At 32.6% G+C, this 27481-nt stretch overlaps 2 protein-coding genes and 2 non-coding genes across 4 annotated transcripts; 1 reads left to right on the forward strand and 3 right to left on the reverse strand.

Annotated features, from left to right (window-relative positions):
- Window positions 1-212: 212 nt before the first annotated feature.
- Window positions 213-2444, reverse strand: LOC108464479 (actin-binding protein). Its single transcript, XM_017764800.2, has 2 exons — window positions 1799-2444; window positions 213-911 (listed from the first exon to the last, which is right to left on the reverse strand). Exons 1-2 carry the CDS (start codon window positions 2033-2035, stop codon window positions 642-644), a joined length of 507 nt encoding a protein of 168 aa, XP_017620289.1. The 5' UTR covers window positions 2036-2444; the 3' UTR covers window positions 213-641.
- A 9936-nt stretch (window positions 2445-12380) lies between these two features.
- LOC108464437 (protein BOLA2) lies at window positions 12381-14968 on the forward strand. Its single transcript, XM_017764742.2, has 3 exons — window positions 12381-12566; window positions 14421-14443; window positions 14532-14968. Exons 1-3 carry the CDS (start codon window positions 12504-12506, stop codon window positions 14725-14727), a joined length of 282 nt encoding a protein of 93 aa, XP_017620231.1. The 5' UTR covers window positions 12381-12503; the 3' UTR covers window positions 14728-14968.
- A 1624-nt stretch (window positions 14969-16592) lies between these two features.
- Window positions 16593-16709, reverse strand: LOC128289632 (U5 spliceosomal RNA). The gene has a single exon (XR_008279276.1). It is a non-coding gene; the product is annotated as a U5 spliceosomal RNA (small nuclear RNA).
- Window positions 16710-17934: 1225 nt separating this feature from the next.
- Window positions 17935-18051, reverse strand: LOC128289643 (U5 spliceosomal RNA). Its single transcript, XR_008279287.1, has one exon. It is a non-coding gene; the product is annotated as a U5 spliceosomal RNA (small nuclear RNA).
- Window positions 18052-27481: the final 9430 nt, after the last annotated feature.

Here is a 27481-nt window from a genome sequence, read left to right on the forward strand (position 1 = left end):
TTTGTGAAAATTGAAAAATTAGTTAAATTATTAATAAATATATAAATTTAAATATTCGATTTACACTAAATTATTGCATACAAATTATTAAATTTACTCATAGGGTAAGGTACCAATATTTTTTTCTCAGCTTTGAAATAATTGTAAGAAGAAGAAAAAAGGGACAAAACAGAATCCAACAGCTTGGCCCTTCCTCGGTACCCTCCAAACTCTTTCTTTGTAAAATAACAGCACATAATTTCTTATTTTCTAGTAACCAGAACAAGCAATGGCAAAGAAAAATTCTACAAAGAAATGAACACCCACATTCTCATACAAACAATTACAAGCCAACTTGTGGAAGCCAAACATCAAAACTCTTAAAACAGGGTTCTGCTGCATGAACTGAATCATTGAACATATTTTCAATCTAAGGATCCCATATGAACAAGTAGGATAACGATATCCAAGAACAAATTCTTAGAAAAGATAATAAATGTTTCAAGAACAACAAAATACAAGTTCACCCAAAAGATGTCCATAAACCAAGTGAATTACTTGGTTCTATGACAAACATATACAGCAGCTTTCCCTCCTAGTAGTAGGATTTTTCATTTCTTCCAATTATATCACACACCTAATTCAACATTACTGCTCATACTTCAGTTTGCTAGCATCTCATCTTTCTTTTCGCCAGCTGACGTTTCTTTGCTTTGTGTCTCCGGTACATTCACAACTGCTGCTGCTGCTGCTGTTGTTGCTGCTGCGTCGGGCAATGCTTGAGCTGATTCTATGTTCCCGGGAGGAACAGACACAGGCTCCAACGACTCTTGTTTAGCTGTTTCCGGAGATTCTTGTAGCGCTGGCTCCGGTGTTTCATTTTTCGTTGGCTCTGATGGTGTGGTTTCACTCTCAGTTGTCCCCTTTTCTTTCTGCAAAACAGTTAAGCTAATAAAAAAAAACCTCCCACACTTGCTTAAGTCTATCAAACAAATATCATTGGAGTATATGTATCAAGGAGCCTTTTGTAGTGGATGAACGAACCATTGGGGAAAGTTTGAGTCCACGGTGCAACATTATTGATAAAACAAACAAACATACGAATGCAGATTGATGAAGCTTTACAGATAAGGATGTCTAGAAAAGTGTTCCACATACATTCCAAAATGTTTGAAATCATAAAGCACCTTATAACATCATCAATGAGTTTAAGTTGCAGAAGATTATTAAAATGAACAGAACAAACCGGTACGGAAAGTACTCGAAGGGCCAGTTTGTTCGCCTAAATCCACTAGTTTGATGCATTATATGGTGCCCACCCTCAAATTATATATCTTGGATCAGAACCACAATATATTTATCACCAGTAGTTTATGTACTATTGAGGAAATTTCCTTTTTATACATCTACATATATGTTATAATCTCATGCTTTGTAGCTTGATAGACAATACCAACCATATGAGGAATTATTCAATCTACTTTTTGAATCTTTGCTTTGCTTTCACTTTCTTACCAACCAAACAGTACAAAAACCAGTTATAATTCAAAGAAAAAAAAAGTGAAGACAAAGATGCCGTTCAACAACCAGCATAATGACAAGACAGATATATGACCGTATTCAAATGAATGATTCCATCATCCCTGCTTTAACGGAAATCACATCAACCACTAAAACAAAAGATCTAGAACACCATTCATCAAATTTAGTAATAAACACAGTTCCATTCACATCTAAAACGAATACAATTTAAACCCTTTCTTCAATTTACAGTACACATGCATTATGCAGTACCAGTTATAGGATTAGAAACAGATACCTCTTGGAACAAGTTACTAAGAGATCGTCTCTTGTTTGATTGATCATCAATGGCATCATCATCGATAACATCTTTATCCTTAGCAACCTCATCAGCTTCCACCTTCTTTTCACCATCAGCAGCAACAGCAAGAGCAGCCTCCTTTGGTTCGGGAACCGCCTCTTTCGACGGTGCTGGAGCAGGGATCTCCGGTTCGTCACCCTTCAAAACCTTGGGCTTGGTAGCACAACCACCCATGGTTGCTCAGCTTTCAATATTGTTTAGATCAACTGTTTTAGGTAAGATTGAACAAAAAGAGAAGATATAGGAGATTTATAGGGGAAAAGGAAAAAAACTTGGGTTTTTTTTTTTTTTTTTTTTTAAAAGGCTTAATTGGCTTCGGACAAATGTTCTACTCTGCGTTAAAACAAGAGAAATCCCAAGAGACAAAAAATAAGACAAAACGACAACTAAAAAACATATTGAAACATTTTATTAACGGTCCCCCAAAAAATTAATAAATTGTTTCCATTGTTATTATAATAATTATTATAATTATGCATAATAATCATAATAATAACAGTTGTCTCAAGCTGTACAGCTTTTCATAACCCTAATTTGTTGAAATCTCAAAAGAAAAAAAAAAAAAAAACCATTGAGTTTGGGTGAAGTAATTGATGAACATGAGTTGGCTGTGATTTTATTTTCCTGGATTTGGAAAGCGTATTTTTTAAATTAATCATCTATGAATGGGTGGTAAAAAGAACAGAGCAGGGGACCATGGTATGCATGGAAATGGGTTGTAAAAAGCTTCAGGTGGGGCCTTATATTTTCTGTCAAGTATTTTTACATGTTTATGTTATTGCATGTATTATGTATATATGTTGGAGATAGGTTCCCCTGTTTTACAAACTTATTTAACACATCGCAATATTTTATTCCATCAAGACAAGACCATAATCGTGATTCCATTAATGGGAGGTCACATTACTATTAATATTAAAAGGAAATGAAAGAAGCAGAGAGGGAGGCAGAATCTGAAGAGAGTTTGCAGGGCGGAATATGCTGAAATTAGGTCCCTTAAATTATTCAAAGGATTATTTTTATTATTATTATTATTATTAAAATATTCAAAGGATATTAATTGTAGAGAATTAGGTAATAACTAAAAACGAAGATGTGGTGTGCCTATAATCGCATCGTGTTGCCCATTAGACTTCCACTTCCCCATATAATCTATAATATATTTTTTATCATTATATCTGTTTTCCATCAAAACCCTAAATCACATCTTTCAGAAGGAAGAGTTTGTTGTAATGAAGAGAAAAGGGTTTGACCCATGTTGGAGGTTTGGAGCTATGCCTCAAAGTTGTATAACGTAATTTTTAGACATGGCAAGCACTAAAAGAAAGATTAATTATACTGATTTTGCGTCGGATTTTAAATTAATTTCTGAATTTTAGAAATTTTAATTGAATTGTAAAAGTATAAATATCATATTTATTACATTAATTTATCAGTTTAGATGTTATTATACTATTTAAAATGTTTGAATATCTATTGTGATGATAATCTAAGTTTGATATATTAAAAACTTTTTAAAATTATATACATGTGTTTAAATATATTTCATATAATATCCGAGTTAAAATTTAAACTAATAAATGATACAGATATTTTGAGAATATAAAATCATAATTTATAACTATTTGTGCAATTAACCACTCAATAAGCTCCACTGCGAAATTGCAATGCAATGCAAGCACCGATTTTCATTTCCAATAGCTGATTGTAGCACACATTTTGTTGTTTACGTAAAAGCTCCAGAATTGGACCACTGGATTGTTAAAACAGACAGCTTGCCTTGCAGACAATTGAACTACTCTTTGCCCCCCAATTGGACCAATTAATGCCTACTAAAACACCTTTTTATTTAAAACACTTAAAATGCTACTTTTCTAATATTTTTGAGTGAAGTTAAGAATGTTACTCCTAATGATAAGGGAGAACCTCAAGGTGTTCTTGTCTAAAGAATTATACCATGGGTTGCTATTTGCAAAATGGAAAATAACTAAAAGGAACAATTATAACCTATCTAACTTATTTTGGATCGAAATAAGGATTGTCGAGAGATCGAATTTGATATTAATATAAGTTTTACTTTAAAAATTTAAGTATAAATCTTTTATCATTTTATCAGTTATTCAATCAATTTAATAATTTTTAAAATGGATACAAAGAGGTTAAAATTTCTTCAAAGTTGTTTTATAGGTATGTCTAGGTTTGAAAGAAAATTAAGAAGGAAATAAAATAAAATTAACTATCACTATTTAACCATAATTTTGTTCTAAATGCTTCATTTTTCCTCTTACCAGCCGGCGAAGCATTTGATTTAATTTATTTTTGGCTTAACATTTATATGTTTTATAAAATGGTGTTAATTGTAATTTTAAAATTTTTTAGCCATTAATTCTTTTTTAAATTCTTTTTTAATGATTTGATAAAAGATCTTTATTAAAAAGTTAATTTGAATGATGTAGAATTTTGTATGTGGAATATTTTTAATGAAATGTAATTTATTACTTAAATAACCCAATAAAATAATTATATATGAAAAATAATAAAAAATTAATTAATGAAGCTAAAAAATAACTCTTAATTTTAAAAAATAAACATAATTATCTAAAACAATTGTGAGGTTTAAAAATATAACTAATAAATCAAATCGAAAATACTCAATGTAAGGTCTAAAATACTATGCAAGAAAAACTCAAAGCCCAGTGGTGGAGCCATGTTGAGGCCCAATGGGGAGTTTAAAATTTTCAATTTAGTCATTTGTAAATTTACACTATGGCCCTCCCAAAAATATAAGTAGGCTCCCCAAGGTTTAGGATTTTTACAATTTTTCCCTTTGTATATATATTATAGCTCTCCTAAAAATATAAGTAGGCCCTTTCAATATTTTTATAGGATTAAAAATAATATTAAAAATATATTCTTGATAAAACAAAGAGAAAATCTTCTTGAAGAAACTAAATTACTCATGATGACTAATGATATTTTGTTAAAAATAAATTAATATTTATTTAATAGTTTACTTAACATAATAATATTTTATAAGTAATATAATAATATATATATATATATATAAAGAAAAGAAAAGATGAAGAGACTTTTATCATCTTTCTTCTTCATATTGGTGCTTAACAAGATAAGAAGGAAAAAATTTCTTTATTATTTTTCTCCAAATTTAAAGTATAAGGTATGTTTTTCTTCTAACTTTTCATAAATTTTGAATATTTGAAACTTGTTTTACATGTATGTACCAATAATTTTTTTATCAAGTATATTAAAAGTTGCCATTAAATGATATTGATGGAACTTGGAAGCTTATAAAATTAAGTGAAATGTGTATGTTTTTTGATGGAAAATGATTATGAGACGAATTCTACCTTGTTAGAAGTGTAAAAATGAAACAAAAATAGTTAGATAATGTTATAATAAGTTTCTGCCAAAGTGAAAGGGAGGAAGAAAACTTTGGTTACTTTGTTTATAATTATGTCAAATGATAACTTGTGAAGTAGTGAGCATTCTTGTGAAAACAGAATAAAAAATAGTTAATCAAGTCAAATGATAGCTATTTCGTCTTAATTGTTGGAATACTTCTTCTTTTGAATATATTTTTATATGTTTAAATCGATTATCATGTTGGAATATTGCTTCTTTTGAACTGATTGTTTATATGTTTAAATTGACTGTTACATAGCACTTCTAATTTTAGCTTGGCCCCCCTAAGATTAATATCTTGGTCTGCCACTGCATACATCAAGATTAAACTCAAAAGGTTTGTAATGGCATCCATGCCATACATTAAATTGAGTACTATTGTTCATGCATCATACATCATACATTTTTTTTGCACTATACGTGCCGCACATTAAACTAAGTACTATTGTTTATGCATCAACATGCCATACATAAACACCTCTAATTGATGTACCCAACAAGTTGGGTGTATCTTTAATCAATGATGTGACCATCTTTTTCGTCTATAACTTTGATCAAAGCAAAACCAAGCTGCGAATTTGGTTGGACACGAAACGACCAAATCTGAACCATCGCGTTTGGCTTGAGACTGCTCCTGTTGTTCTTCAACACCTTACTATAATCTTCATTTATGATGTAATGCCCCAAAACCCAGCCTAGAAGTTTAGAATGAATTCTGGAGGTAAAATTGATCATGGAAGTGATTGTAGGTAAATTTTTACAAAACAAGTTATCACGTCGAACCGAAAACATTTAGTCATTTAAAATTCAGTCAGTAAAATTACACTTAAGTTTAATATATAACCAAAATAAAATGTACGACTGAAACTTTAAAACGGACCTTGTACCACAGTTTTATAAAACCCTACAAATTGAAACGGTAAATCAAAACTGGAAAGATAACTGATATTTTCAACCAAGACTATCTGAGACCTCCGCATACCGAGTCCAGCTATCGAAACCGAGCGTACCTACAAGGGAAAACACTGAGGGGGTGAGATACACGAGCTTAGTGTGAGTTTAAAACAAAACTTGAAATAAAATTACAAAACGCACTTCCAAAGTGCAATCGACTTACAAACACTTACAGAGTTAAAAAGCAAACTTGGAACCAATGTCCCAATAGCATTTAACAATTCAAGCACAACAAGTCACACACAGTCAGACAGAATACAGTCAGATAATCTTGCACCCAGAATATTCAAATAGATGCGTATGAAATGTAGTCAAGCAATAAAACTTATCCATCCAGCCAACACACCTTTCCGTCCCCCGATCACACCCCATAGGAGCTAATTAAGCTCATCTAACCAAAACACATCACATAGGACCTCGAAAGGCCCGTCCAACCCTACACACCATGTATATGGATTAAGCCACTTAGATATTAATACACGTGAGGGTCAAGGCGTATATGCAAGATCTGATGCAATGCGGTAGTCTGTTGTCAGACACCATGTTGCAATTTAAACTGCCAGATCAGATAATGGTACGCAGCAAAGCTGATGTATGTGTTGTACTGTACGGTAAACCGCTGTACAAATAAGCTTGCAATTAAACTGCCAGATCAGAATAGAAACAGTCTTTCTTCTCTTCACAATCAAACCCAAAGTACTTAATGCAAGTGCATGTATGCATTCATACCCATCGAAATAATAAACACATCAACAGACAATCAGACAGAAGTAGATATGCACACACACCCAACATATTAGATTCAGAATCAAACATCTCATACCGTAGTCACAGATAACACATGAGCCGAAGCCCAAACTAGAATTCTTAGCCACTCTGACTAAAGATCCGCCAAGGCCGAAACACACAGACACATTCTTAAGTCAATAACTCACACAAAACCCTAATAAGTGACTTAGAGCCACACGCCCGTGTGTTCGAGCCATGTGGACATGCTTAGGCCGTGTGGGGGTCAAAACGCCCATGGTCACTTTGTTTCAAATTATGTCAAATGATAGCTTGTGAAGTAATGAGCATTCCTGTGAAAACAGAATAAAAAATAGTTAACCGAGTCAAATTATAGCTATTTCATCTTAATTGTTGGAATATTGCTTCTTTTGAATACATATTTTTATATGTTTAAATCGATTGTCATGTTGGAATACTGATTCTTTTGAATCGATTGTTTATATGTTTAAATTGACTGTGCACTTTTAATTTTAGCTTGACCCTCCAAGATTAATATCCTAGCTCCGCCACTACCAAAGCCAATCCCAGGAAACAATGAAGCTTCATAGGATCTTTTTGTCCAGGACATTTATTTTGTTTAAGTTAAGAGTTATTATTTTTTAATTTCATGTATGATTTATTTTATTATTCTTCACATGTAATTATCTTATTGGGTTATTTAAGTAATAAATTACATCTCATCAAAAAGATTTCACATCATCCCCGTTAATTTTTTTTAACGGTACTTTCATCAAATTTGTTAACAAAAGCGACTTGAAAATAAAAACAACAAAAATGGATGACTAAAAAGGCTAAAAATATAATTAGAACCATTTTGATAAAATATATAAACGTTAGTAACTAAATTTATCATTAAATATTTATTTTTAATCATATCTATTATCAAATGAAAACATTACTTTTAAACATCCCTTATAATTTAACCTTTGCAATAAATTTTATTTATTTATTTATTTATTACTTCAAGAATTATGTGCACTTTTATACTTCAGCTCGGATGCATTTTTCTATAATTGAAGTGAGAGTATTCTTAAATTTTGTGAGTACACATATTGTTTTTCTCTTGCAATTTTAAGTATATGACATCTGTATAAATTTAAAAAAATCATTTTACTTTTTTAAGAATCAAAATAAAATTTTACCACAAAAAGGAATCAAAATGATTTTTAAATATAAAAATATTAAAATTTGAAGAATATGAAGGATGAAGACAATCTAATAAAGGACGAGGCATTCAAGGTTACAACATACAACACTTCAAAAATGGGTTTAAATAAAATTTAATATTCATTTTTATATGAGTTGGGCTTTGAGTAAAAAAATTACCTGAGATGGTCTGGCCCAAATATTGTGTTATAAAAGAAATTATATTAATTATATATATTAAATAATAATTATATGTATTTATATTTATATTAAATCACTAGTTTAATAATAATCAAATTCATTACTTCAAATCTAAAAAAATAAAAAATTACCTAACTAAATAACTCAACCCAAGATATAAAATTTTAAAATTATATGTAATACAATAAAATATTTATTATATTTATTTGTGTTTTTAATATAATAAAACATTTATTACATTTATAGTAGTGTTTTCTATTATAAATATTTTTAATTATATTTTTAATGTGTTAGAAAACTTTTATTTTAACGTTTTAGTGTATTTGGTGCATTATATTTTTTTAAAATTTATTTTAAATAAAATTAATTTAAAAAATCGAATATGGGCAACCGAATTGGGCTCAAGTTTATCTTTCTTAAATTGAACTAGGCTTGGACAAAAGTAAAATCATTTTTTAGGCTAAACCAAACTTGAACTTAAAAAATTAATCTAAATACTTTGCATGAACTCGATTAAACCCATTCACTAATTACCATTGTAAGAGCCCAATTTTGTCCGGGCCCAATAATAAAACAATAGCAAAAATAACAATCCATTTACAAGGTCTGAGAGCCCAAAAAATTATTACAAGCCCAAATACAAATAGAGGCCCAATGGCCCAAAATCCTAATCTTTCAGCAAAAACCCTAGTTGCCCAAGCCCCTGTCAGCGTAAGCTTCTAAGCATGTCGATGGACGCAATACCAAACCTTCCCCTTGCACCAAAAGCAAGAAGAAGAACCTCGTTGAATTTCACTGCCCCTGCAAGAAACACAAAAAAGGAAAAGAAGCAGAAACAAGCAATCGAAAAAAACATATATTGTAATATTATTTCGGTTATAAAAATCGATCTTTGTAACACGCAAGAGATCAAATAAAAAAAAGAACAAAGTTTTAAAAAGGTAGTTTTTTTTATTTTTTATTTTTTTCTATTTTTGAAGCAAATATATATATAAAAAGAAGGAAACACATTTTTTACATGTTTTGTCGTGCCTTCGTCATGAGGGTCCTCTTCACCGACTTAAGAGGGTCTAAATCCCTTGGGATTTGTCGAAGGCCCTGTAGAAAAAGGGAGAAACCGAAAGGTTTCTCTACTTTGGGTCAGATTTTGGCTGAGATTTTTCAGGTTTTAAACCCTATATTCGCATTTTACGCGTTTAAAGGATAAAAAAACCCTTTTTTTTTCCAACCATCGGAGGCAGTGGTCGCCGTCGCCGATGACCTGTGGCCATGGCAGAGCACCGACGGCCTTATGGCCGGACTTACAGAGAGCCAAGAGAGAAAAAAAAAAAAGGGGAAGAAGAGATTTTTTTTTTGAAAACAAGGCGAAATGATTTTTTTTTTTAATTTTGACTTGTATAAGCATATCAAAACGACGTCATTTTGGTCTGGCTTCAAAAACCCCAAAACGACATCGTTTTGGAACTCAACCTGAAAATCGACCCGTTTCCCTCAGGATTCGCGTGTTTTTTAGGGGAAGGGATATTTGTAGATTTGGTTGTTCCGCATTTTTTCATCTTTTTAATTTAGTCTTGTTCATTTTTATTTGTTTTAATTTTTGCCCCATAATTTAAATTCCTATGCAATTTAGTTCCCTAACCCACTGTGAACCTTGTGGGAAGTGACACGTGTCAATAAGATGGGGATAATTTCCATTTGACCCCCTGAAGTTTTCTATCTTATTTTAATTTAATCATTTATATTATGTTTCCTTGTAATTTAGGCGCTAAATTTTGTTATATTTTAAATTTAGTCATTTACTTCCCTTTTCTTATTTATTTTGCAATTTATGCTTTAAGTTCTATTTAAATTTCAATTTAATCATTCATTTATTTAATTCTACCTTTTTATTTACTATTTTTATTATTTTATCCCTAAAATTTTATTATGGTTTCAATTTAATCTTTTCATTTAGTCTTTTTTATTTAATTTTCAACATTTTTAAATCCTTATTTATATTTTATCCTTTAATTTACATAACTTGCATTTTTATCCTTAAGTTTCTTAATCATCTCATTTTAGTTATTTTTGTGATTTTTTTATGTTGATGTTATTATTAAATGATTATTTTTGCTAATTAATATTTTATTTTGTCATCATTAATACAACACAACCATGATCATAGCATTATCATACTTTTTTATTATTTCACCATTTTTGGTTATTACTAATGTTCCACTTATTATTTTACCATTGTTACCATTATTAAATAGTATTATTAATTGGCTAAAATTATTTCGACTACCATATGTTATTATTTTGTTATCATTTTGTGACCACGTAAGTCATTCTATACTATTTTGTCATTTCCATATTATGCAACATGTTTAAATATTTGTTTATTTTTGTACCAACACTTGAATAAATCAATCGCATATTGCATTAAATGTCATATCCTTTTTTTTTTCTGATGCATAAAAAAGGAAAATTTTAAAACCAAGGCAACGTTCTTAATTTAGAGATTCGAGAAGTTGTGACATAACTTACAGGGTTTGATTTTCTCTTTGAACCTAAATAACCAAACATATTTTTTAAAACTAAAAACACATGAGATTTAAATAGTAATTAAATAATGAGCAATCTAATTTTCGAGGATTCAAGATGTCGTACCCTAACTTACGGGATATGACATTTTTGTTTTGGTTACCTTGAGATAAAAAGGCCTTTTACATAAGTTTTAATTTAGTTAAGTGATTTTAATTAAAAAAGAACATTAAGCAAAGAGGGACTGTGTTTTAATTTCTCTTCGAATTTTCAACTTTTGACACTAAAATATCAAGTAATTAATTTGGTACCAATTTTTTAGCGTTATGAGGGTGCTAATCTTTTCTTGTACAAAATCGATTCCTGAACCCATTTCCTAGATTTTTGTAGACCAAAAATGATTTTAATAAATCTAATATTTTATTAAAATAACAAAGCCTTGAGGTGATCCGATCACACTTAATTAAAAAAAAAATTAGTAGTGACTCCATTTTCGTTTTTAAAATAAAAGTCAATTTCAAAAAGTTTCAACAACCATTGTTGAAATATGTAAAATTCGCTCATAAATTGTAAAAGTTATAACATAATAATGATTAAATTTATATTGGAAAATAGATATAGGAGAGCCAAATCCATATATGTTGTTGCTAGGTGCTGCTTTAGTGGATGTTTGATTCCAACTGTACACTGAAATTCTGAATTTAAATTTAATAAAATTTGATTTGATTTAGAAAAAAGAATATATATATATATATATATATATATATATATATATATATGCTCAGTTATTCTATTTAAAAATCCTAAACCTATAAAATGAATGAATAAATTAAACGGAGTTCCTTACGAATAAATTGAAATTTTGATTAAATCAACTTCATTGGTTTGGTTCAATTCAATTTCACAGATTAATTTATTGAATGGATATTTTATTTGTATGAATATGGTAATAATAGTAGATTTAAGTTTTTTAATCTTTGAATTTAACATTTATTCTTACATTAAGGCTTAAAATAGGTAATAGTTTAAACCTTTTTCTTTTGTTTAAGTTAGTCCTTAAATTTGACAATTATTCCTATATTAGGGTTTAAACTTTAAAGTTTTCAAGGAAATATCAAAGATTAATTTGGATTAAAAAAAACCCAAACCCCAATGTGGAACAATGAAAAAAAATTTGAAGTCCCAATGCGAGAATAATTGCTAAATTTATGGGCTAAATTAAAAAGAAAAAAAAAAGAAAAATTTCCAAATTGAACCCTTGAATTTTAATTTTGAAACAATGTTAACTAAAATCCTTTTGTAAAAAGAGAGAGAGAGAGAGAGAGAGAGAGAGAAATAACCAAGGAAACTAACATTCAGGTTTAATTTTCTTGAAAATGACCTAAATAACTTTAACCAAGTTCATAATGGGCTGTGGCCGAAAAATAATGATGGGCTTATAGTAACGGATAGGACTTGCATAGCAAATGGCATATAAGTCCATGATGTTTGACTCCACCAAAATCGAATCTTTCTTTTAAATTTATTCTTCAATTGAATTTATATTGTGGTAAAGGAATCTTGGAAACAAAACGAGGAAGAAGAAACAGAGCAAAAGAAAGAGACGATGGGAGTGACGAAGGAACAAGTTGAGTCTTCATTGACTTCAAAATTGAAGCCTTCTCATCTGGTAACCCTCCTTTCATTTCTTCCTTATATTTCATTCACCTTTATATCTATAATTTATTCCTATCTAAGTTGTAAATTTCTAGAAAAAAAATCTAAAGCTGGTTGTTGGTTTTAATTTTTTTATCCTCCCTAATCATGTTTCCACAAATAAGTAAATCCATAAATATGCTTTTTGCTTGTTGCTTTTCTGCTTTCAAAGGAGCAATTTTTATGAAAAATTAAAGATTAAAAATCTGTTTTTTTTTTTTTTTGGGGGGGGGATTTGCATGATGTTACTTAGAATGTAGAACAATTATATTTTAGTCAAATATCAATTTAAGTGAAAATAAGTTGTGCTACATTCACGGGGATATCGGGTACAACTTCAATTTTTGTGGAATCATTGTGGAAACTCTTATTATGAATTGATGATTAGTTCAGAGCCATGCTGTTTTTGATGAATTTTACTGAGATACTTTTTTCACTCTTTAAATGTTTTATTCGTTCACTTAAGAGTGAAGTTGGTTGAATGAGAAAGAAGTATGTATTTCAAGCTATTGAGGTGGAAAGATTTCTCAATTTCCATCCTTTTGGAATGATTGGGGCACATTTAAGTTTTTAACTTAGATGCTATGTGTAGTTTGAGCACAAGGGAACTCAAGCCATAATTTGCAGATTTTCCGGGTCACAAGCTCATTCTTCATATGCATCCATTGTTTTACCTTCCTATGTTTGTACAGAAAGATATTGTGTCGAAAATTGTTTCAGAATTATTCTTAATTTTACAGCTTGTTGGATCCAGGTTTTAAGTGATTTCGAGAAGAGTACCCTACCATATTGGCTTTGGTTCACTTGAGAAGAGAAAGTTAAATTAATTTTCCTTTTTGTTTGGAGAAAGCTTGACAGTGTCATTTTGTTAAACTGGGTCTCAATATTCAAGGTTCATGTTTACATATGCTGATAGACATTAGTGAGGAGTATGATTCCTTTCCAGTTTCTTGTCGATATATCTCTTAAGTACGATTGTCTGAGTTTTTTTGGGAAATAAACTTTTCTTGTTGCCTCGTATGACTAGGAAGGACTGTAAGATCACTAATTTGCAATTCTTTCATTGGCTGTGCTTGCATTGCTTGAATATGGTAGTGGTACTTCGTTTATTTGAAAGCATTCAATAAGAAGCAGAACTAAATGTGCTGCAAGCTTTTTGAAATTCTATATCCTTTTGGCTAGGTTCCAATTTCCAAACGATCATGATCAAGATCAACTTGAAGATGTTTATTGTTTATTTTCCAAATAGGTTTAAGCACCAATGGGCTTTTTTGCTGTAAAAAACGGTGTTTTCTAGTCATCACCCCATTTTTTGTTGTACAGTCCTCTTTGAAGTGTCATCATCATCTTCTTCTTTCGTGATTTATGAGGGATGTCTTCCATAAGCTCATATTTCCTTATTTCCGCTGGGGTAGAATGTAGTGGCATATACCCAAATGATTTTGAACCCATAACATAGTCCTTCATCCTATTCATATGGCTGAAATGAGGATGCGGCATGAAGGTTGTTGGTATCTAATGACAATAGTAGCCTTTTTACCTATTAATATAGGTGAAGTACAAGGTTACAAGTTCAAAACATGATTCTTTGTCTGGTGGGGTCCCTTTGGCTCTGTTGTTCGTAGTTCCTTGATAAATTTCATGATCAGCTTTGTGTATTGCTACAATAATTGGGAGCGAGTCCTGACTTTAATTTTTAGAAAATTTGCTTTCATATGCATTGTGTTTATTATTTGGACTCGCGAAACCCTTAAGATTTACTTCCCATTTTGATGTTTATCTAATACTATATTATCACAAAACTAATTTTTATATTTGTGTGTTTCAGGAAGTAATCGATACATCTGGAGGGTGAGATTTATTCTGAACATTTTTCTATTTAAATTACTATTACATCCTCATTTTTGGGGAAATTTACAAGGAGGTTTGAATGTATCAGGTGCGGTGCAAGTTTTGTTATTGAGATTGTATCAGAGCAATTTGAAGGGAAGAGACTCCTGGAAAGGCACCGAATTGTGAATGCTGCTCTCGAGGAGGAGATGAAGCAAATCCATGCCCTGTCTATAAAGAAAGCTCTGACCCCGGAGCAGTGGAAACAACAGCAAGAGGCTGAAAAATCTAAACCAGATGCTTAGAGAGACACTCAAAACTATAATTTAGACATTTGAATAAGAGAGTTCATGAGAACTCAGCTGGAATACTAAGCCATCATTTCACCTTTAGCATACATTTTAGAACCATACTTCGTAATTACTGATTACTTCCCCACGGGGGCGTTTGGGATGCATGCAAAACTACAGATTTTCACATGATAAAAAAAGATAGAAAACCAATGATCATATATTCAGTTCAATGATGAAGGCATATTGATGTTAATATATGTAGCAAAAAAAGAAAATGCATAACTCCGCATTTTGAAGTTAGGTTACTTCTGTAGTGCCATATTGACAGATATATCATTTTTGCTCTGTTACTGTTATATACCAATATATTATATGCTTATATGTAAATGTAGATTTAAGTTTTAATACTCAAATTTCTCAATCCCTAAATAAATGGCATAAATATGATAAAATATTTTAATCAGTCAAAGGTTACCAAGTGGGAATTGAAATCATGGTAAACCGATCTGAAGCATCCACTCGTTTTAATTTTTATCCACGACTTGTGGAGTATTCAACGTTCCATCCCCGAAGTAAAGAAAAAATTCTGCTCTCATAGTTGGCATTTATTTATTCATTGCATAACTTCATATCAACATGATTCAGGATAACTCTTAAAGTTTTCACTACATATTTTTTTTAAAATTTTTAATCAATTACCTATAAAAAGTTGAAGAGTCTAGAAATTATTCAGTGATGTGTTTTGAAATTGAAAAAGAGAGCTATGAATCCGGTATGAATGCCTTAAAACGGATGCCATTCCCAAATAGAACGGCAGTTAAGGGCAGCTTCATTCTAACAAATCTACTTCATGATTGAGACGGGAAACCTGAAAGTCACAAATAAAGAGAGCAAATCCAAACTAGCAAACAAGGAATTCAATGGAAAGCAACTAGTTGCAAATAATGGTTTGTTTCTTGGTAATTCTTTTAAAAACTCTGGAAGTAGGTTTATCAGCATAAACAAGCATTTGCTGAAACTACAAGGTCATTTAGTGACTGAATGGACCAATCCATTGGCTTTGGACTATAACAAGTAAACAGGTCTCAATCAGGTTTTTTCTTATATTCCATTAGAATTTAAGAAACCCTGTTTCTGCCACTTTAACTACACCATCCATCACAAAAAACTTTGGCAAATTAGAAATGGGTAGCGCAAACGCAGGCCCTAACTGCCACAAATTATGACGTAGGCTCTCCCACTTGGGGAAACCTTATGCAGGTGCACCAGTGCAATGAAAGCCACCAACCTAGGCCTTGAAAGTTCTCCTAGGTAACTTTGACAGCATGTAAGTCAGCCTGCTCAACGTCCATATGTTTTACGGATCCTATCACAATTCTACAATATTAACCTCCATAACGCTTAAGGAGAAGAAATACAAGTAGAATATCACCTCTTGAATCTCGTAATACCCCACCATTCCCTGCATTTCCAAACATATCAACTAAAGGTACATTCACAATAAACTTAACAAAAATCAACATAGAGGATGCCACCTAGAAACTGAATCCCCTATCCTATGCATGAGACCTACCTTGCATGTTTTGGATTATGAACTAAAATTCAATCCATCCAAGCTAAACTTGAGCCGAAGAAAGTATGAAAACTTGCAGAGTGGTCTCAACCATATGATATACCCAATGACAGAAGATTTAGGGTTACCAACCTCAAAAATCTAATATTGAAGCTATGTTGAAGATGCTAAAAATGTTTACCCTAAAAGGAACTAATATAAAGTGATTGTATTCCACAATTTGGTCATTACATCACTGATTGAGTTTCATCACTGAATTGACAGACAAGTAGTACAAAACATTTGGAACTAGAATTTACATGGGGGCATTCAACAAGAAATACCCTTCCAAAAATTGGCGTATGCCGCTTAAAGTGGCGAGCACACGGTATTCTTTAGTAAAAGGCGAAAGAATAGTTCGCTCTGTGCTCACCACACGGCTCCGTAAGTTTAATGCCCTGCTGCAAGTTGCTTTATAAGCATAAGGTGAAGCTGCTACCTGCTTTCCCAGAGCTATGTGGGACTTCACTTTATGGTAATTTAATTTGAAGTCTTCACTCTTTTTAAGTTTTATCCATTTGTATTGTAGATTTGCTATTAAACCAAGCTTTTAAGTTTATCATCCTCAAAGTAAGAATAAACTCTGCTCTCATACTTAGCACCACGTGATTCATGATGTTAGATATTGGAACTCTAAACAGAGTTGAGAATAGAGATTATTCAATGATTTCTTTTGAAACTGAATAATAGAGCTAAGAACCTGTAACTGAAACCATTTCTGCAAGCTAGAGGGAAATTTAGCAGTAACTATTTCTTTACTCTAAAACAGAAGGTGTCCCCAAATAGAATGACTAATGGGGATTAATTTCAAACTGTTTGGGACAAAATGGTGGAAAACTAGATTGGAAGCAATGTCTAGAGTAGCTTGATTGTAACAAAATAACTTCATAGGTTGAGGAAGTAGGTTTATCATAGATAACAACCATTGCTAAAACCACAAGGTCAGTGAGTGGAAGCACCAATCAATGGCCATTAGTTTTAGACTTCCTAGTTTTATATCAAGTAAACAGCCAGATTTCACTGTTCAGGCTTTATCTTACATTTCATTGAAGAGGGATCCATTGCTGCTATTTTGTCATGCCCATCTCATTGATGAGCACTCTCAGCCTCTTAAGCAAACTAGTCATACAGTGATATAAAAGCTCAAATCAGAATTTGAGAAGAATTCAGTGTCACTTAGAAAGGTCTGGCTGCCACCTCTCTTGATATTGAAGCACTGGTGAAATTTCAATCTTGGGCTCAAAGAGAACAAAGCTGGGATTGAGAGATTTCACTACTACGGTTTTTGGCTACATTTCTTCGCTAATTTGAAGAAGAAACTAGTAAGATATCCATAATCTATTCATATTACTGAACTAGAACACTGTCGTAATCGAAAGCAAAGCAGTCAACTGTTAATTGGAAGCTGATAGTTTAAGCTTTATTCCAAGAATCCATCCAAACAAGTTATCCAATCAATTTCCAGCACTTTCCTTTGACGTTGTTTCGACAAAACTTACACAGAACTAAAGGTGAAAATGCTAAATCTTTAATACAAAGAATTCCCAACATAGGTTATTCCTGCAGAATAGGGAAGTGTAAAAAAGCTTAGAACTTATATTAAATGGGGCATCCAACAAGGAACGCCCATCCAAAAATTGGCGTATACCGCTTAAAATGACGAGCACACGGTATTTTTTAGTAAAAGGCGAAAGAATAATTCGCTCTGTGGTCATCACACGGCTCCGTGGGTTGAAAACGTTGTTACAAGTTGCCTTATAAACATAAGGTGAAGCTGCTACTTGCTTTTCCATGCCAATGTGGGACTTGACTTTATGGTAGTTTGGTTCGAGTCGCGCTCCTTTTTTGTCCACTCAAATGTTGAATTACTGTTAACCCAAGCTTTTAATTTCTTGGAGGGTTAGAACTTATCAACCCAAAGTAATATGACTAAATGCTGCTCTCAGATTTAGCACGACGTGGTTCATGATATTAGATATTGGAAGTCTCAAATTTCTCTCTTCATTTTTATTTGTTTATGATTATTCAATGATTTCTTTTGACATTGAAGATAGATTAAGAATCTCGATAGAATGCTTTCAAGTAAAATTTTTTGTAGGCTAGAGGAATTAGCAGTAACCATCTGTTGAAAATAAGCCTACCATACTGTTGTGATAATTTTTGTTGAAGAGCGTGCAGCTTGTAAACATGCTGTAGCTGGTATGCTTGTTGCAATAGCAAGTTTTTTATTTAGGTACATTGTAATTAAACTTAGTTGAAAATAAACAAGCTGATGACAATTTGATATGTTTAGATAGTGAATGATGTGTTTAGTTGGTTTGTTTAGTGTACGGGTAATGTTTCACAACTTACTATGCTGAGAAGTTGTGTTTGGTAGAGAAAATTGTCTATAAAAAGCATGTATTGTTTTATTTAGGGTAATGAAAAATCAATGAAAGTCAACTTTTCATTCATTGCTGCATGTTTGTGAGCAAGTAAAATATTTTTTGCATCTTGCTCCTTTGTTCTAAGTCCTGTTTTCTTCTTTCGCTGTTGTAAAACACCAAAACCATCTCTTTACTTTAAATCTATTGTTGTCCCCAAATAAAATGACAAATGGCAATCAATACCAATCGGTTTGGGATAACAATACTGTCGAAACCTATTTTGAGAATCGACTTTTTATTTTTAAAAAACGAAAATAAGAGTCGCCAACAATCTTTTTTTTATGAGATGTAATCGGATCACCTCGTAATTTGATCGTTCTAATAAAATGTTTGATTTACTAAAATAATGATTTTTGGTCTACAAAACTCAAAAAAAAAAAAGGTTCGGGAGTCGGTTACGGATGAGGAAGGATTAGTACCCTCGTAACGTCCAAAATTGGTACCTAGCTGATTACTCAGTGTCGAGAATTGAAAGTTGGAAGAGAATTTAAAAACATGATCCCACTTTGCAATAATGTTATTTTTAATTAAAATCACTTGAATAATTCAAAACGTGTGTAAAAAACCCTCTTATCTCAAAGTAACAGAAAGGCCATATCCCATAAGTTAGGATACGACAACTCAAATCCTCGAAAATAAGCTTACTCTTTATTTAATTGCTATTTAAATCTCATGTGTTTTAATTTTAAAAGGGATGTCTGGTTATCTAGGTTCAAGGAGAAAGTCAAACCCTTAAGTTAGGGCACGATTTCTTCAATCTCCAAATACGGGACATTGCCTTAATTTTAAATTTTCCTTCATTAAATAATAACGAACATAACATTTAAAATCATGTGTATTTATCTTATATGGGGTATAGTATAAAATGACCAATTACATTTAAACATAATGCATGATGTAGTGATGATGAAATAATATAAAATGGCTACATGAGTAGAATATTTGATTGATATATAATAAATAAATAAGGAATGCTATGATAATACTAATGTAATTGTAGTAATAATAATCGAATCATAATAATAAAAAACTAAATAAGGTAACATAAAATAAAAATAAAAATAAAATAAAAATGAAAATGCAGATTAAAAAGATAAACAAATGTGACATGAAAATATAAAAATAATAAAATAACAAGAAAGAAAACTAATGACAATAATTAAAATGCAAAAATAAAAGAGTAATCAATCTAGTTTTTAAGGATAAAAAAAGTAATAAATAAATAAATAAACAACTTGTAAAGAAGGTGAAATTAAATAAACAGAGGATTTAATTGAAATCTAAATGAAATTAGGGGCATAAATTGTAAATAATAAAAAATAGACTAATAAGGATTAATGTGTAATGCGCTAAAAAGGACAGGGACCGAGTAGGAAAATATCTCTTGTCCTTATGCTCATCATTCCTCAGAAGGACCAAAATAAAACAAAAATGAAATTATATGGTAAAATTTTTAAACATATAAAAATAGATAGGACTGGATTGAAAACTAAATAAAAGGCGGAAGAGTCGGGACTCAAATAACCCATTTGTCACAAAAACACGTGGATCCTATCCACTTTCGGGTTAGGTGATCGGGTTGAAGGCCAAAATGGCGTCGTTTTAAGGTTATTGAAACTAGCCCTAAACGATGTCGTTTAACATCGCCTATAAGAGCAAATTTAAAAAAAAAATCATTGTTTAGTTTTTTTTTTAAAAAAAACTTGAGAGCTCTGTTTTTTTCTCTCGGTGGTTTCTGAGTCCAGCCTTTGAGCCACCGTGGACCACCGTGGCCACCAGTCATCGACGGCGGCGGCCGTCGCCACCTGTAGCCTCAAAAAACCCCTTTTAGCCCCTTTTTTTCTTTTTTTCTTTTTTTAAAAAAATCTTGAGAACTTTATCTAAAGGCTAATGCCAAAAAAAAAAAATAGAAGAAAGTTTCAACCTTGCGTGTTTGTCGAAACCTTGGTAGATCCCTAATGCGTTCTGAGGTGTTCGAGACCAGGGGAGAAAGTCCCTGACGACAACAGAAGCCAGAACGGTAGGTAAGAAAACCTTTTTTTTTTATATCCTTATTATGTCTTTTTAAACGAAAAATAAAAAATATAAAGAACTACCTTTTTTCGAAATCTTGTTTTTTTTTTTTTGTATTTGATTGCCTCTTCGTGTGTAAAAACAATACATCTAGACTTAGGCTTTTATAGCCAATTTCATATTTTTCTTTTGCTTTTGTTTCTGCCATTTACTGTTTGCTACTGTTCTTTCTGTTATTTCTTGCGTATGGTTCCTGTCCTTTTCCTTTCTTTTTTTTACAGATGGCGTGGAGGTCAACGGTGACGGAAAGGTGATCCCTTTGCTACTTTGGTGAAACACAGCAGAAAGGGTGCGTCGGGCCTCAGAAGCGTGCATGCGAAAGGGGGAGGTGCGGCGCAGAGATTTTAGGGTTTTTGATTTTATTGAAAAGAGGTTTAGGTTGTTGGGCTTTAGACTTTGGATTAGGTTTTTCTGTTTGGGTTGTTTGGGTAGTGTATTGGGCCTGGCATGTAATTGGACTTTAATTTTAATTTTTATTCTTGGTTTCTGTTTAGGGCTCGGACAAAATTGGGCCCTTACAGCTGCCCCTCTTTGCTCGTTGTCATGCAACGGGAATGGAGCAAAGACTTTAAGAAGGACCAATTTTGTCTGGTCTTGCCAAATCTCGACTTCTTTGGTGCTTATTTTCTTTAAGTAACCTTGTTCTAACCCACTGCAACTTCAGGGAGATAAGACTTGTAACTTCGATCTGCTCCACTGAAAATTCAGGGAGATAAGACTTGTAACTTCGATCTGCTCCACTGCAACTTCAGGGAGATAAGACTTGTAACTTCGATCTGCTCCACTGCAACTTCAGGGAAATAAGATTCGTAGTTTCAACCCGCTCCACTATAACTTCAGGGAAATAAGATTTGTAGCTTCAACCCAGTCCACTGTAACTTTAGGGAGATAAGGTTCACTTTAATCTGCTCCACTGTAACTTCAGGGAAATAGGATTTGTGTATTGTAGCTTTAATTTGTTCTATTGTAACTTCAGGGAAATAAGATTTGCTATCTTCAATCTGCTCCGTTGCAACTTTAGGGAGATAAGATTTGTTTTAATCTGCTCTACTGCAACTTCAAGGAGATAAGATTTACTACGGTGACTTCAATCCATCCTACTACAACTTTAGGGGTATAGGATTTGTGGTTTCACTGATCTGTTACACCGTTCTTTGAGGAACGTGACCTGTAGAATCTATTTTATTGGCCTTTTTATGCCAAGCGATTAGGATGTTATGATCAAAATGAATCAAATGCTCCTAACTAGATGTGTATGAATGTTATTTACATGAATACAGAATGTCATTTTTCGAGAATGATCCCTCTTTTAACGCTTAGGTTGACATTGCTCGTAGTTCATCAAGGTTCTATCACTGACATATTACCCTGCCTTCTTATTTAGCTGGTATCTTTAATAGAAAACCCGAACAAATAATCATAATTTAGACTATTCTTTCTCGAATATCCAACTCTTAAATTTGGTTAGTTCTGACTAGTGGTCCTATAACAGCCCATTTTCGGTGAGATCCGAACAGTAGTTTCGGGACCACAAATCCGAGCAAAAAATTTAAAATTTTATTTTATTTTATTTTATGGTTGGTATCAGGATAGAAAGGTCACATGAAAATTTCGATACGAAAATTTTATCGATTGTGTGGTTAATTAGGTAAATGACTAAATTGTATAAAATGCAAAAGTTTTGTTCTAGTAGCTATAGGTATCAAATAGCTATGGAATGCAAAACTTAAGGTCCTTAAATGGTAATTAGACCATTGAAGGATAGTCAGTAGATATTTTAATGACTCATCCATGGAAAAATTAGAAATAGCTAGGGACTAAATTAGGAATCACTAAAATTAAAAGATGACAAATAATAAAAAAGAATTATCATCTGTTCTATTCATCTTGATCCCAAAAATTACTATGGAAACCTTAGGAGAGAGGATGAAAACTTTTCAAGCTCAATAAGGTATGAAATCAAGTCCCCTTTTTAATGATTTTTATATTTTTAGAATCGGGATAACCTAATCTCTCTATTTAGGGGATTAATTTGGAAAGTTATCAAGGTATAAAATTTGGGTCATGGATGAATATGCTTAAAATTAGAAATTTATGGTAGAAAATGAAAGTTTGTTCATAGATAAACAACTTTTACAAAGCAATTTTTGATGAAAACTTGATTTAGGGACTAAAATGAAAAAATGGTAAAATTTATGGAAAATTCTAAAATTTGTGAAATGTATGTGCTGTAGATGTAATAATGAATTTCGGTTAGGTTTGGAAAGAGGGTTAAATTTCATGAATTTCATTTTCTAAGCCTAGGGACAAAATTAAAATTTTTGAAAAGAATAGGGGCAAAATGGTAATTTTGCTTAGGAAATAATAGAACGCAAATGTGATTGAAATGTGATAGATTAATAGTTAAATTTATCTATATAGATCCGAAAAGACCAACCACAGAACTAGATCGAGGAAAGCAAAATGTTTCGGATTAGTAGAAACTAAAAAACGAACCATTTTCAAGGTAAGTTCATGTAACTTAAAAAAATGTATATTAATATGTTTTAATTGAATTGTATGATTTTTCTGTTATGTATGAGATGATATACATACATATTGATATAGTTTTAAGTTGTGTAATATGGACAAATTATTGAGTCCCGATCAAATATTGATTTTTGATGGGTTGAAAATAATAGTACATATGTTGCGAATAGAATTTAGCCCGGACGGGTAATTCTAATGTAAGCCCTCTTGAGTTAGGTTATAAATTGGATTTAGCCTGGACGGGTAATCTATATTAAGCTCTTTAGAGCATATGCTATGGATAGGATTTAGCTTGGACTGGTAATCCTACGGTAAAATGTACGACTCAAGGGTGTGCCTTTTTATTATGTACCCGAAGGATACTTTTGCATATGTGTATATTACTTGAACACCCATCGAGATTTCAATAGTTTGACGGTAAAGACTCTTAAAGAAGTGGAAAGGTGAAATTAATGGAACCTTGTAAAGTGATGAGCTCATCAATGTTTATTTGATATTCATATGAAATTATGTGACTAACTTGTTTGAATAAGTGCATGTTGCTAGGTAACTTACCCAAAATTTGTGGAATATATATGTATGTGTGCTTGTGTTAATAAATAAGACTGGTAAGTTTATTTTCTGTTATACAACTTACTAAGCATAAAATGCTTACTCCATTTATTTTTCCCTATTTTATAGTGCTCAAAGCTCACAAAGGTTGGAAGTCGGTCGGAGCTGTCATCACACTATCCATTATCTCATTTTGGTATAACTAGAAATCTCTTTTTAGTATGATGGCATGTATAAGCTTAGTTGGTCAATGATGGCTTGTAGTGGTTGTTTTGTAACCTAGCCATTGGAATGGTTAGAAATGTTCATTTTGATACACTTGTAATGTCATGCTATGCTATTTTCACATATATTAGGTAAATGTTTAAGTGTCTCCATCAAATGGATTAGTCCATGGTAAAATTATAAACATGTATGCATGTAGTGGTATGCCTTGTAAATGATGAAATTCACTTGAGATGGATGTTTGAAATGGTTGGATTGTATTTGGTGTGTTTTAGTGTAGGAACATGGTAAATTTAGATGACAAATGAGGCTAGGAAATGACTTAATTTTGTCCATACTGGCAGGCACACAAGCGTACGTCTAGGCCGTGTGTGACACACCGCTTGCCCCATGGGAATGTGTTCCAGCCATGTGTCCCTTGCATCTTGAAAATGAGAAACAGAATGCTCAGAATTGGGCACACGGACGAGACACAAGCGTGTGTCTCAGCCGTGTGGTTGACATGGCCTTGGACATGGGTGTGTTACACGGTCGTGTGAAAACTGCACCTAATTTTGAAAATAAAAAATTACCACACGGCCTAGTACACGGGCGTGTGACTTGGCCGTGTGACTCCAATTTGTTCATGACTTGTAATTCAGAGAGTTACAAGGGCTAAGGACACGGGCGTGTGTAGTACACGGCTGACTATATGGGCGTGTCCCCAGATCACACGGGTTTGTGAGCCCTGTACCTAGGAAAATTTTTGAAAAGTCACAAAAAATTCTTAAAGCTTCCGATTAAGTCCCACTTGATTCTAATGCTCGTATGGGGCCTCTAGGTCCCAATCAAGGGACGTTAAGAATGACCTCGGTAATTAAATAGGAATTTCTCTTAGATAATTGTAAATGTTTCTGAATGTTTTGGTAATGTCCCAAAACCCTGTTCCGGTGACAGATACGGGTTAGGGGTATTACAGGTCCTGTTTTAGGTCCTTGTGCTATTTAGAAAACCTTTCAGAGCAATATGCATAAAACCTTTTTCTTGAAGATTATTAGTCCATTAATCGTTATTTCAATGTAAAAATGCTTGAAAAAAGATTGTAACAATGGAAAAGATCAAAATTTATTAGGAGCAAAGCTCGAAATGAATAGATTAATCAACATAACAAACGTTGCTAAAATACAAAATGAGTAAGATGAAATTAGGTGCCTCAGGTATCGTAGCATGAGCTTCTCTGCATTAACTTTTTGAGGACCCTTTTGAGCTTGATATGTGTTTAGGAAATCCAGAGTACTTTGTTGATGCCCTAAGATGTAACGTTCTTCTTTTTGAGAAGACTCGACCATCACATGTTCAATGTTCAATCCAAATTTGAGTTGTACTTTTTAGGGTTTTCAACTCAAAACCCTTTTGGTCTCAAAACGCCCTTTGCGAGTTTTTGCCTTGGCCTCTCCCTTTTTTTTTTAAGTGAAGTATTTCTTGACTGAATTTGAATTCACAGGGTTAGACAGGCTTTTTCCATCCATTTAGGTCAAAATCAGCGCTCCTCCAGAAAGAGTTTTCTTTACCACATAAAGTCCTTCCCAGTTTGGCATTTATTTTTCTCTAAAGTTCTTTTGTATCGGAAGAATCTTTTTCAATACCAAGTCCACTTCATGGAATTTTTTGGGGCAAACCTATTTGTCATAAGCTCGCATCATTCGTTTTGGGTACATCTGACCATGATGGATAGCTTTTAACCTTTTCTCTTCAATCAAGTTCAACTGATCATATCGAGATTGGATCCATTCTACTTCGTCCAACTTCAACTCTGACAAAACTCGGAGAGAAGGAATCTTAACTTCAATGGGCAAAACCGCCTCCATTTCATAAACTAAAGAGAATGACCTTGCCTCAATGGAGGTTCTTACAGACATTCGAAAAGCATAGAGGGCAAATGGTAACTTCTCATATCAGTCTTTATAAGTATATGTCATTTTCCCTACGTTCTTCTTAATGTTCTTATTGGTTGTCTCTACTACACCATTCATTTTTGGGCGATATGGTAACAAGTTGTGGTGTTTGATCTTGAACTGATTGTAAACTTCCACTATCATGCTGTTGTTCAAATTCAGTGCATTGTTAGATATAATCCTTTCTGGCATTCCAAACTGACATATGATCTCTTTCTTTAAGAATTTGCTGATTGCTGACTTTGTGACATTAGCGTAAGAAGTGGCATTTACCCACTTGGTGAAGTAATCAATGATTACGAAGATGAATCAATGCCCATTGGAACCTTTTGGCGAGATCGGCCCAATGACATCCATGCCTCACATAGAGAAAGGCCTTAGAGAAGTTATAACATTAAGAGGTGAAGAAGGCAAATGAATTTTGTATCCATAAATTTGGCACTTATGGCATCTCTTGGCATAACTAATACAATCCCCTTCCATAGTGGACCAATAATACCCGAATCTCATGATTTGCCCAGCCATTGTAAAACTATTGGCATGCATTTAACAAACGCTCTCACGGACTTCTTCCAAAATCTTCTTGGCTTCAACGATGTCCACATATCTTAGTAGTACCTGATTCTTTCTTCTTTTATATAGGATCTCCCTACATAAGACATAATAATTGGCCAATCTCCTTAGCGTCCTTTTATCATTCTCGGTTGCTAGATCGAAGTATTCACGGTTCTTCACATATCGCAGTGAATCATGGTACCAAAGGTGATCATCATTTTCTTTTTCCTCGATATTGTAACAATGGGCCGAAGCCTCATAAATACTCATTTGGATAGATTTTATATCCTCTTGGTTGTTTATTTTGATCATGGAAGCTAAAGTAACTAGGGCGTCAGCCATCTGATTTTCGTCTCATGGGAGGTAGTAGAAGGTAATGTCATCAAACTCATTAATTAACTCAAGAACCAACCTTCAATAATTGATCAATTTGGGGTCTCTCGTCTCCCATTCACCTTTGAGTTGTTAGATCACTAATGCAGAATCCCCATATACCTTCAGTACTTTGATCTTGCGTTCTATGGCTGCACGGATACCAACGATGTATGCTTCGTTTTCTGCCATATTGTTCGTGCCATCAAAATCCAATTTACTAGTAAAGGGATAATGATCTCCGTTTGGGGATATTAAGACTGCCCCAATTCCGTTACCTATAGCATTGGAAGCCCCATCAAAGTTTAGTTTCCACGGTTATTCTTCTTAAGCACCTTCTTCAGTAGTCGCAACATACATCAGATCTTCATTTGGGAAATCAAAATTCAAAGGCTCGTAATCTTCTAGAGCTTTACTGGCTATAAAATCTGCTATTGCACTTCATTTTATTGCTTTTTGGTTGTAGTCAACCAATTTTGCTCGGGCCC

This window comes from Gossypium arboreum, chromosome 2 (assembly GCF_025698485.1).
Source record: "Gossypium arboreum isolate Shixiya-1 chromosome 2, ASM2569848v2, whole genome shotgun sequence".
Taxonomy (NCBI): domain Eukaryota; kingdom Viridiplantae; phylum Streptophyta; class Magnoliopsida; order Malvales; family Malvaceae; genus Gossypium; species Gossypium arboreum.